General features: G+C 40.1%; 1 protein-coding gene across 9 annotated transcripts in view; it reads left to right on the forward strand.

Moving 5' to 3' along the window:
- The window catches only part of LOC128874083 (trehalase-like), a 60,266-nt gene that overhangs the window by 32,134 nt on the left and 15,385 nt on the right, over window positions 1–12,747 (forward strand). For 4 of the 9 annotated variants that reach the window (XM_054118365.1, XM_054118366.1, XM_054118367.1 and 1 more), the window contains one exon: window positions 7,308–7,909. Coding sequence is in view for 5 of the 9 variants with exons in the window: in XM_054118370.1 (XP_053974345.1) it covers window positions 7,958–8,079 (122 nt within the window). In the remaining 4 variants the exon portion in view is untranslated. Of the gene's footprint in view, window positions 1–6,143; window positions 6,354–7,307; window positions 8,080–12,747 lie in introns of those variants that run through there. The other 5 variants (XM_054118370.1, XM_054118375.1, XM_054118371.1 and 2 more) reach the window with 2 other exon arrangements.

A 12,747-nucleotide genomic window follows, 5' to 3' on the forward strand; every position in this document is an offset into this window, starting at 1 on the left:
GAAAATTTCTTGGCGACATTGTAGCCCTAGGAAACGATATTCGTATATAAATACGAAGCTAGATTTAGTAGAAACTGAACCGAACTTCTTTAGATTCGTTTCTCTTTCGCGTGCGAGGGTACTTCAGGGCTATTCTCGCTAGGAAGACGTAAATATCATTCTCAATATACGACGCAAGACGCAAGTCTGCGCGGAGGTGACATAAGTCGAGTGGACGATGACTTGGCGTTCGAAAAAGTAAAATCATTCATGTGTGAGAGCGACTGTTGGAATGTTAACCGAGTAAATTACGGGATACAGGATAATGGGTCACTGTTACGACGCTCGGAACGATCAGCTGGATCGTAGTTGCGTCAGAGCGTCTTTGGACCGGGGTCTACTTTCCTCGAAACGGAGAATCGCGGATGACGTCGCTTTAATGTGCCTCTTTTTCTTGTACGCGAACGACAGACATCAAGTTAAAAAGCCAGTTGTAACAAATACAGAAGGAAAGTGAATTTTCGAATTTTGAAATTTTTGGAAAGTGAAGGTATACAATAGTCGATCGTATTCCTCCTTTTCTGGATACATGTTACATTTTCTATCACATTTACTAGGCGTAGAAGTTAGTTCTGTTCCTTCTTATGGCGAACTTAGCATGGATTTAACACGTTCACGCCGGCGTGTACCGTTGGTGGCTCACGCTTATATGCTCATTGGGCGGCATGTACCAGCAGTGGCTCACGATCGCGTGTCTATCAGATGGCGCGTACCACCGCGCCGCCCCATGGCGAGGAACACAAATAGTCTTTTTAATTTCAGTACTTAGTTATTCGAATTTATTTACTCTGTCGATGATTGTCTATTTACAATGTTCAGTTTTTGGGAACTGACTTGGCTTTCACTGTACCTATTAACAATATGAAGCAGTTATTGTCAGCCTAGATTTACTACTGTAGAAAATTCTTCTTTTTTTAATTACAGACTGTTTCTAAATATCCCGGTAGATAAAGTGTTAAGAAATAGAGAAAAAACTACACCAACTTTCGATCTTTCTCCAGTGACACAAGCCAACTTTTTTAAAAGTCAATTTCTATCGCTCTTCTACCTCAGTTAGCGACTCAGAAGTACAATTAAGAGCGTCTCCTCGTTATCGATCGCTCGTGAGAAAAAGAAGAAACGATCGAGGAGAAAGATTTCCCAGGCGAGCGAGTCGAGGAAGGTGAATAGGCGCACGTGTCGTCCGCGTGGTTCACGACGCGAGCGTACGTGAATCGGTGTCGTTTAACGACAGAAATAGACAGCACAATTTGATGTTTCTTCTCGATGGAGACGAGGTACGGATGCGATCCAGCTCTTCACGACGCGATAACGTTGCCGTTTTATCACGGAAACGAGACGAGCTCTTGCGCACACCAAGGATTAGCTCGATTCTCACTTTCATCGCGATCTCGATTGCCTCTTTCTCAATTTTTTTTTTCCACTGCAGATCGAGCTATTTGTTTTTCACTGTTTCTACGCGAACGACTGGTTCGCACCTGATTCAATAATTCCAGGTATTCTCCGTTGAGAGGGGGCAGAGATGGGATGGATGATGAGTAGAAATAAAAATTACCGATCGGTGATTCATTCGCGACGTTTATTCGATTGGATTGGCAGCTTCTTAATAGTCGCTTGTGGAATTACTGGAGATGATATGTTCAAGATTCATGATATTCTTAATACTTTATCTACCGAGCTATTTAGAAACAACCTTTAATTAAAAAAAGAAAAAAAAAAGAATTTTCTACAGTAACATATGCCAATCTAGGCTGACAATAATTCCTCCATACTGTTGTTAGGCACATCGAAAGCCAAGTCTGTTTCCAAACACTGAATATTGTAAGTAGACAACCACCAACAGAGTAAATAAATTCGAATAACTATATTCTGGAATTAAAAAGCCTATAAATAGATTCCCGGTAAATAAAGTGTTAAGAGATTAACACTTTCGCTGCGGATGACGCACATGTGCGTCCAATTGAAAATATATGGTTGTTTTTATTATTTTTCAGTTTTTACTTTTTTTTTGTTCGGCAATCATATTATATATAAAATAAATTACCACAAATATATGTTTTCCGAAATAATCATATTAGAACATTTGTAAGAAATTTTTCATTAAAAAAAATATCATAATTGCAGTTCCCAACGAACGGCTACTTTATTTTCGTTCGCAGCGAAAGTGTTAAACGGGAGTTTCTTCTATGGAGTATCGTCGTTACGAGGAGCTACTGCTTATCTAGTTTCTAGGAACAGGTCCCAACTAATCGGCACTTTATTAGCGCATAACAGTTTGAACAGACTGTGCAAACGATTACTAACATTGCATCGAACAATAAGACCAGACGAAGATCCGAGATGCAACAAAGTGATGCTTCTTCTTGAATCAAAAATAGTAAATATCACCGAATCGGAGGGATCATGAAAACATGCATACTTATTTTATTTAAATGTAGGGATCCTAATTGCCCTTTCCATTTAACCAATTTCTAATTTCTAGAGTATCGCGACGTAGAAATTGCTTCATCGGACCTTGAAATTTCAATTAATCCGCGAGTGCAATAAATCTGACGAATCATTCCTCGCAACAGGCTCTCTCTGAATTTATGTTTGTAGTCGATGGAAATTCCTCTGATCGCTTTAATCCACTCGGAGAATTGCAGTCGATGCATGAGAAATTGTCTATTAGTTTAAATATCATCGACGCATTTAGGCCAGAAAATTCGTTCCATTGAATGGAATCGTTGCAAGCCGTTTGAAGCTTATTGTGACACGCGTCTATCGATCACATCAAGTCCGATACCGACAATTTCCATCAGAAATAAGACAAGTGCTCGTTACGTAGGCAATCGATGATAAAGACTTTTGCCCTTGTCGCTCCTCAGCTGTGCTCTCATTATGGTACAACTGTCCTCGTAAACTTGTTCTCGTTTCATTCACGTTTGCGAATAATGAGTACTAATTGCCCATTTGTATTATTCGTCGAATAGAAATTGGAATTTAACTTATGATTAGACTGGGGATCTTTGTGCAAAATAAAATCTTCTCGCGAACGTGCCTACAAAAATTTAACCTAAATAGGAATTTATTTTATTCTGCAAGTATCATAACATGAACTTTATTTTCAATCTTTTTCATATTCTTGCATATTGTTTGCATTTTATAGTTTCTTGGACGTTTAAATTTCCTATAAATGCATAAAGATCCGCTGTCTACTCATGATTAACTATTAACTGTGCAATTGAACGGTTCTCGCGAAGAAATTACCGTGCCTTGATTTTCTTTATTATTCGCACAAAATTTCGTCCACGTGGGATCACTGCATAATGTTTCGGAGTTAGCTGGAATCGGTGAACGCTTCTGTTCGACAGTTTGAGATGGGTGGCGGGTCGTGTACGTGCGTTGATTCGCGTCTCGTTGCGGGGTTGCTATTTTTAAACGACCATTGCGTCAAAACCTCAGCCTCCCATTGAGAGCCGCGAATAGAACGTCTTTTTCGGTGCGTCCCATTTGCGTCCAGCTCTCGGCACCTTCTCCTCGTCTCGTCTCGCCGTGACAGATCTCGACGATTGTCGAGTTCAAATTGGCAACACTATATTATCCACTGTAACGCTTCCATGGTATAAAACCTCCCCACTGCGCGAATTTTAGCGTATTTTTATAAAATTCACGAGGCAAACCATTCCCTGGTTCATTTATTCGACGAACCTACAGGGTGTCGTGTTTCAACCTTTTAGAAATTAAAAATTACATCAGTAGTATGATCAGGTGTAATTAGATTTAAGTAGTTTGTTTTGGGATAGGGGTGTAAAGGAGACGCTGTCTACTGTCTAAGAGACGCTTGGCTATCCCCACCACTGGATTATCAGCCGTATACTACGTATACAAATCTTTTATTTTATTTGTATACGTAGACGATTATACGCATCTTTACCAAATGCGTATACATTTTATCTGTTGATAATATCGTTGAAATATCCAGTACAACCGCGAACGACAAACACACACACACGTGGAAATAAATTCCGTGGCAGAATTTCTTCTCTTCAGTTTGCAACGGTACCGCAGAATTAAAGGGTAGTTTCGGGTAAACCCGAGAGTGTGATTCTGTGGACGAATTATTATTTAAATACGTGACTATTATTCAGAGATGGGCAAAACCCTGGGCTTCGAATAAATCTGACGTTTGCCGATATGTTTGTCTCGTTTCCTCTTTTGAACATTTTCCAAAGAGGAAAACGAGACAATCACATCGGCAAACTTCAGATTTATACGAAGCCTAGGGTTTCGACCATCTCTGGAATTACTAGATTAAGTAGGCGTACTAGATCAGCCATGGGAAAATATGCCTTGCACACTATTTTCCGAACGAACGTTTTGGTCATCTTCAGGTTACAGGACAAACAGATTCTAAAAAGGAAACGTGCTAGAATTGTAAAAGAAAAGAAAAGAAAGAACCCGTGGAGAAAAAATTTCCAAAAATATAAAGAAGAATCAACAGACCTCATAAGGAAGTTCTATTTTTTTTTTTCCTTTAAACCTCCATGGAAGTTTATAATTTGTCCAATATGGGGATTCAGTAGATTGTGGACTTAAGTCGTGATATTAATTATGAGAAAGGGAAACAATAACAATATAACAGAAAAGAAAAAGAAACACAACCATTCGTTACATAAATAAAATAGAAAGGCACTCACTCACGAGGAAAAACATTATAAAATTTGTTTTCTCTTAAGTAGCCCTGAGATATACTTCAGTGGACTCCTCGAGGAGAAAGCTTATATTCGTAAGCGCACATGCAAGACCCAGAGGCCATTTTTCCTCCATAAATATTCTCAGTCTGGTAAAAAGACATTGGCATGCACACCTGTTGAATTAATAGCGGACACAAGTAATTCTAATTAAATAAAATCCAACGAATTCTCCCTTGGGTTCCCAATTGGTAACATTATGCAACGAAGGGTTAAGAGAATTGAAGTCTGGCTCGCGAGTCGATCTTATCAGGCTTGAACGTCGATCCAGAGATAACTCGATGTATACGAGCGGTGCCAGATGTCGAATCGCGAACAGTCCTATCGCTTTTGAGTAGGTATTTTTATCAGGCTGATTTCGTGCGTGTACTTTACAGGTACCGCGTACAATATTGCACGGTCACCGTGTTGAGATCATTCTTAAAGGCTCGCAAACGTTAATCCTACAATCCGCAATTTTTCAAATCGGAGCAATCACGAATAACGCTCTACCGCAACAATTCTGATGGCAACTGTCAGATTCGGCGCGAAAATAATTATCTCCAATGGTGCTGTGACCTTTTTATAACGTAGTTGTTTCATTCGATTATTTCGGTTAGAAACAGCGCGTAAATTTTTTATGTTGTTGGTAAAGTATCAAATAAAAATGTAATAGAGGCAAGGGGATTGAGCTTTAAATCGGTACGAACATTTCAAAAACTAATCGCGGTTAATGCAAAAATAATTTTCTCTTTCCTTAATGGATCTTAGAAATACAGAATTTTTTTTATCTACATTAAGAGACAGCCCCAGATAAATAATGGAAACGTCTTCACCCAATCTTAATCGCTGAATTTCTTATTGACATTCTATCATAAAAAAATGGAGCTCCTTCAGGGTCCGTAGTTGGTGCCTTATCAGCCATATAAAGAGCTGTAAAACAGACCAATAAAAATCGCAAAAAAAAAAAAATTCCGTCGCTATCTCTCGTAGTTCCAAAGAAAACAGGTACGTAACGCTTTGGGTTCTGTGCACAAGTGCGTCGTGTAGGAAAAACAGTTTCTCTGTAGTGTCTACGTTTTATTTCAATTCGAACGGTCGGTTTATTTCAATTCGAATAATAATTAAGACCTCTTAAGTAACGAAATCAGTTCGTATCGGTTCGATCAGGGGTCTTTGGACCCATCCGATTGGTTCCTAAAAACAGAATAGACCGTGAACCTGGAAAACGCGGATGCGTTTCGAGCCTTTGTCGCGTTTCCGTTAAATGGAACGGTGATTGGTAATCCCCGATTTCCGTCGATCAGCTCGGATCTCGCTGCTTTCAGAAGCATAGATTGCGCAACCAGTCGAATTAAATTCGTAACCTGTCGGTCCGTACAAACGATCGTCACGCGACCATTCGTGTTTTGTTCTTTATTATCGGTTTATCCCCGGCTGTCTGCGCGGGCAGACCGCTGCTCGATTCGCGCCAAGTGAAAGAAGAAATTGTTGGCTCGTTAGTCGATCGAGTGCAACTAGTCAGACGCGTGTCGTTGTCATCGGCGAGGTTATTAAGTGAGGAAGAAATTAAAAAGATATCGGATTCGTTCGTGTTAGCCAGTAAGTTCTCACAGAAATGGGCAAAATTTTATTAGAATAATGGACGATGGCTGCATAGAGTGATGCAGAGGTTTATTTATTAGGGTGTTTTTTCATTCAAAAGTTAGCTGAATAAGCAGTTATTAGGGAAGCATATGTTTTACGTTTTTACGTTTAGAGAAATAGTGAGTGGAGACCCTATTTTTTGGTGTGTTTGTAGAGAATTTTTATCTGGCTTAGAATTCTGCTCATTTTATACCGCTCAGTAGTGAGATGTTTGCACCTACTGTGCAGAGTCGTAAAGATTGCATCCGACGTAGACTCGCCTGTGCTGTCGTGGAATAAGCAGTTATTAGGGAAGCATATGTTTTACGTTTTTACGTTTAGAGAAATAGTGAGTGGAGACCCTATCTTTTGGTGTGTTTGTAGAGAATTTTTATCTGGTTTAGAATTCTGCTCATTTTATACCGCTCAGTAGTGAGATGTTTGCACCTACTGTGCAGGGTCGTGAAGATTGCATTTGACGTAGACTCGCCTGTGCTGTCGAGGATTTTTATGATACTCAAGAGTGAATCTAGTGGTCGAGCGATGTTGTTCTGTGGAATATTTCGTTAAAAGTTGGCAGTGTGTTTAATACACATTTGAGATTTGTGCTGGAAAAGTTTTTTAAATTAACCCTCTGCACTCGAGATGTTTCTTAGTATTCTATTGCCATGAATTCTAAGCTATCCTAGATTTGAGAATAAGGTCACCTTTACCTCAATGGACAATCATTTTATCGACACTTCGAGCTCCAAAGAAATTAAACCTAAAGAAACATTAGGTATTGTAGATTTGTTGCGTGAAACCTAATGGTGACTGAGTGTCACCTCTCGAGTGCAAAGGGTTAAGTGTCTTCTTTAGAAGGTGCGTTAGGCCCTATCGCTTCTTACGTAGGCACGCTTATTAATTGATCCATTTAATTACGTGTTGCAGGGAAGATGCGGCCTTGCAGTTGGAGCTGAAACGGTCTCGCAGGCTGCGAAGAACAGCAGGTCTGCTACCTCAAAAGATCACCAAAAAGTAAGGAAACCTCGAGTATCGTCTCGCGTCTCGTCCTTTCCATGTTGCTAGCGAACCAAAAAGTACGAAAATAGGAAAAATAAAAAGCTAATAGACAAAACAGAAATACACGAAAAGCAGGCAGGCCGAGGAAAAAGAACGATCGAATATACATATAAAGTGAGAATCTAAGCGCGGGAGAGGGGGAGAGAGAGAGTGAGAGAGAGAGAGGAAGGACGAAAGATAAAAGAAATCGATAATCGTGTCGATCGATCAAGAGCTGGAAAATAAATCATAAGAAGGAAGAATCGCACGAAAGTATCTTTGAAGTATCGCGCGAAAAGAGCGCAGAGACACGCCGTGGCCTCTTTCTTTCGAGAACACGAACTAAAAGGGAAAATAGGAAAACCGTGGTTTTATTTCTTTTCGACAGAAATAAACATTTAAATTAAACGATAAAGGCGGAGAGGGCCAGTCGAGCGCGTATCGTTGCGCGCACCTCTGAGTAAAAAAGAGAACGAAGGTAAAAAAAAAAACGCAAACGGGCGATCGTGCGTCGAGCGGAGATCGCTAATTGCGAGAAAATGGCCCCGAGCTCCACGGCCTCTGCCTCGATGAATTGCCTGCTGTATGCTGCGTCGTTCCTCGCGTTCCTCGTCGTTCTTCAAAGTTGCGCTAGCGCGGACAAACCGCCTCCCTGCGAGAGGTAAGTACCACAAACACTGATCAAGTACGTCGCTGACGGCTTCGTCCAACTCTTTTTTTTTCTCTTTCTTTAAATTTATTTTTCATTTTTATTTTACGTATTTTTGTTTCGTTTGGACCCGACCCGATCGCACGAACAATGATTCAGGTGCCTGCTCCCTTCCTCATTCGTGTCCTCGTTCTATTGCCGACCGAGAACATCGCACCCCGAATGAATTTAATCGAATCAGGGGCAAAATTTTGCCTTCGTGTCCTTTCCCTGCGGCACCGGTTTGAAGTGACCGCCACGTGCTCATGCCACTGCTAAACTCCACGAATAAATATTGGCTTGTCTGGAAAGTCCATGCCGATTTTTAGTAGGCGGTACAGGTCTGAATATACCGGAATGGTTGAAAACAAATAACATGTGGACATCCCCTTAAAAGGTGGAAAAGTTGTGGAACGAAATGGTAAAAATTCAAACGTGTCTTTGAATGTTTCTTAAAAATTGGCACGAACTTTCTGGACAAGACAATACCTCGAATAAATATCGTCCGCCACACAATCCTAAAAGTCTCCCAAAGGGATTCAGTGGCACACATCAGGAGGAGACTCTTTGTTTGGGAACGAATCTCTGGATCTATAGCGCGAGGATAACAAAGCATCGCCGAACTCGTGTCGCGATAAGCAACAGCGCGTTGCGCAATAGCCATGACTCGCGGAACACGACAATTAAATTGTAAAACTGTGCGGTTGCTTTGATTCTTCGAGCTTAGGCTCGAACACTGAATATTCTAGCACTCTGTGAGCTTGGACGTGTACATATCTGTAGGACTTCTTGGATACAAAGGTTGTAGATGCAATAGTTTAAATTTTTAACCGACTTCGAAAAGGAGGAGGTTACTCAATTCGACATGTATATTTATTATTTTTTTATTTCTTTTTTTTTATGTATGTTACTCAATTACGCCGAGATGGCTTGACCAATCGGAATGAAACCTGTTGGATCTTGTAGAGCATGTCTCCGGGGTGGTCCCATTATTAATTTAAGCACACACCAAATTACTTCTATTATTCTCTTTAATATGTTAGGTCGTCCTAAAAGTTCGTGCCATTTATACTTCTATTTCTCAAACTAATATGTGAAACATATTATTCTTATATTCTTGTGTCGCAAGAAAAGATAATCTGTCTCATTTCACAATAGTTTCTCACCTGTCTCGCATAGTCTTTATACAGTTCCTAGAAAATTTCTGTGATTTTTTTATTAAATTTCGACACAGTCTTCAGCACGAACTTATGGGACGATCTAATATCTCTATACAAGCTGTCAACAGACACCGTTTTTCTTTTTCAACTGTTCGGCTGTCGTTTGTTCCACAGACCTGTGTGAAAAAGATCGGAGGGAGTTCGATCCCTTTTGCTCAGATCGCTAATAGATGGCAACTCATATTTCTTTGTTTGTTCGTTTGTTTATTAAATTAAAGTGCGTACATTCGTAGAAGTACTTTGCACTATGTGCTGCTTTTTACATTTCCTCTTCTAAACGTTTTACATTGATATTTCTTAGTTTCTATTCTTAATGGCTGATTTTATAATTCAACTCATATTTGAATGCCCAAACTCGGCTCTTTCCTCACAATATCGCTTTTATTTTATTTTATTTCTTTTCCAAAGGGCTTTCTTATTCCTTTAAATAAGAAAGTGAGTAATTATAAATCAGTTAGCGATCTTTAGAGCACCGTGCGGTTGTGGCAACAACAAATGCCACGTGGGCCACATCCAATGACGCGAACAGCTGACCGAGTCATCAGTCACGATGTCTCTCGGGCGTGTCACGGGACGTTGCGGCTCGCGACGCCCACCGTCGCCGCGCGTCGCGTCACCGTCCCCAAAAATAGTTGACGGTTCCGTCAGAAGCGACCATTTAATCGATCCACGGTCTCGTTGAATTTCTCCCCCACCGGAAATAGATCTCTGATCGATGGCCAGATTCATTCGCCCGCGCGTTTTTTTCCGCGAGCACGCGCATCGTCTCGTGATTCATTTCGCTAAATGTTTCTTCGGGTCTTGCGATCGAAATCAAATCGATCGATCTTTCATCGACTTTCGTTTTTCCGTAAAGAAAGATATTGCGAGAAATTGTAACGAAATTTCAGCGTCGGCAGGAAAGTGTTTTGCAACATTCTGGTTACTCGCGTCATTGATAACGAGGAATATCGATCGATCGATCGCAACATTTTATTTCTAAGAACTCTTGGGGTATGAGTAGATTACGGTATTTTAATAAAATGATTTAGAGTCTTCGTTGATGTGGAATATACTTTTCTGGAAGCCTTAAAGTATGTTTCTGTGTTAAACTTTGAGGTTTTTTTTTGTTTTTGTTTTTTTTTAAGAAGACTTACTTATGTTTTAATGAGCAAAGTAAGTCATCAACACATAGGTTACTAACAAGGAAAGCTTTTTAGGTGTCCACCTCCGATTGTTTTGATTTTCGGATATGTTCTGAAGGACTGAAAAATAAGGTATCATATTTAGAGGGTGAAACGACCTATAGGAGCTATATCCGAAACAATCATAGATAGAAGAAAACTCTTCAAGAAAAAGTTTCATGGTTTTCTGTCTGCATACAAAATCTGGCTCTAAATTTTGTAAAAAGTAATTTGTCTATAATAATAGCCTATCGCGGTTGAAACTGTAGGTGATCGTTTCACCCTCTAAATATGAAAACAGGCTAATATAAAAAAATACGTATAACTTCCTCTAAAACATATCCAAAAATCAAAACAATTGGAGGTGGACACCTAAAAAGCTTTCCTTGTAAGTCAACCAAATATAAGTGATGGGGCTTTTCTAACTAAGTGAATTAATTCCGAAGACGAGACGTTAAAGAAAATAAATCTGTCTACCGCATTTGAAGAAGTAGCAAGGATAAATACTACTTTAAACGACGAAGAAGGAATTGCACCTCGTGTAGGAGCAATCTCGTTCCACGGCAAACGAGTCAGAGAAATGGCCTTAGCAATGAACTACGAAACCGTGCTCGCGTCGAGTTTTAAATTAACGTGTTCCGCAAGTCCAATGAACGTGACCTTAGCGAGACGACGCGCGAGATCTCCGGAGCTGCGATTCGAATCGAGACGCTGGAACGTCGATAGACGCGCCGAGGCGTCGCGGTGCCGTGAACCGCGCGATAAGACGCACAAACGTCGCAAAACCTCTTATCAGAAGACTCGGTTTTAAGGGAAGCAGGTGTAGTAAGTAGATGGAAGCAAGAACACAAACAAATAAATTTCTAATAGATGAATAGACTCGAACTAACCCGATTTAAGGATTAACCCGATCGCACGTTTTAAGGTCGGGAATAAAAAAAAAAAGTCGTGGTCCAATTTAGGCAACCTTGCTCCGCATCTCGGTCCAGGAACTCGAAGACGATTCGCCAGATCAACCCATGGGGGTCTAGAAAATCAGGTCGCGCGATGTCCGCTCTCGTTTCACGAATCAAAATGTCGTTAGATCGCAGTTTCAATTCGCGCTTCCTCCTTCACGAGACGAGTCGACGCCGTGACGACGCCGCGGGACCAAGTGCGTCGCAGGTCCGTCATTGTAACGGATATCTAGATTGCTCGCGATAAATATTAGGCCGATTACGGGGGGCACATTCGACGCTATCACGATAAGGATTTTCTCAACGACCACTAGTGTCTCGACTTTGCGCTCGTATTTTGCAACTAGTGCACTCCACTGAAGTTAACAAAATAATAAGCATTTTAATGCTTTTATTTGTTAGTTGCTATTATTTAATCATTTATTATGAGAGTTGGGAAAAAATCCATTGTTATACAAATATAGAGAGGTTACAGGGTTGAAATATAAGGCATAACTAATTAAAAATCCATTTAGATTAGACGAAAACAACGCATACATAAAAATTCATTCTGATTACTAGATTTGAATCGCAACCAAAGTCACTGCATAATCACTGCCTCTACATTTTGGGGAAAAATTCATTATTATACAAATATACAGAGGTTACAGGGTCTAAACATAACGCATAACTAATTAAAAATCCATCTAGATTAGACGAAAACAACGCATACATAAAAATTCATTCTGATTACTAGATTTGAATCGCAACCAAAGTCACTGCATAATCACTACCTCTACATTTTGGGGAAAAATTCATTATTATACAAATATACAGAGGTTACAGGGTTGAAACATAACGTATAACTAATTAAAAATCCATCTAGAATTAACGAAAACAGCGCATAGATAAAAATTCATTCTCGTCACTAGATTTGAAACGCATCCAAAGCCACTCAGGAACCACTGCCTCTAGTTTTTTAGTACACTAACAAAAATTCACTGTTTTTGGCAGACACCTTTAGACAACGATAAGGGAAGATTCGGTGTAATTTTGTCCGCCAGAAAAGAATGGATTCTTCGGCCTACATTCGCTCGAATTCCTCCGGACGATAATGATATCATTAAAAATAATGTGGAAGTATCGGTATTCTAAACAGGATGGCTAAACAAAGCAAGCCCCACCAGAGTTCCGCTCGTGTGATCACATTCAGAACTAGGCCGTTCCGAAGATAACGAAAAACATTTACCACCGAATGAAAAACATCGCGAAGACCTTGGGAGTGATCCAAGAGTCAAAACACTTATACTAATCGTCTTAGAT

Source organism: Hylaeus volcanicus, chromosome 3 (genome assembly GCF_026283585.1).
Source record: "Hylaeus volcanicus isolate JK05 chromosome 3, UHH_iyHylVolc1.0_haploid, whole genome shotgun sequence".
Classification (NCBI taxonomy): Eukaryota; Metazoa; Arthropoda; class Insecta; order Hymenoptera; family Colletidae; genus Hylaeus; species Hylaeus volcanicus.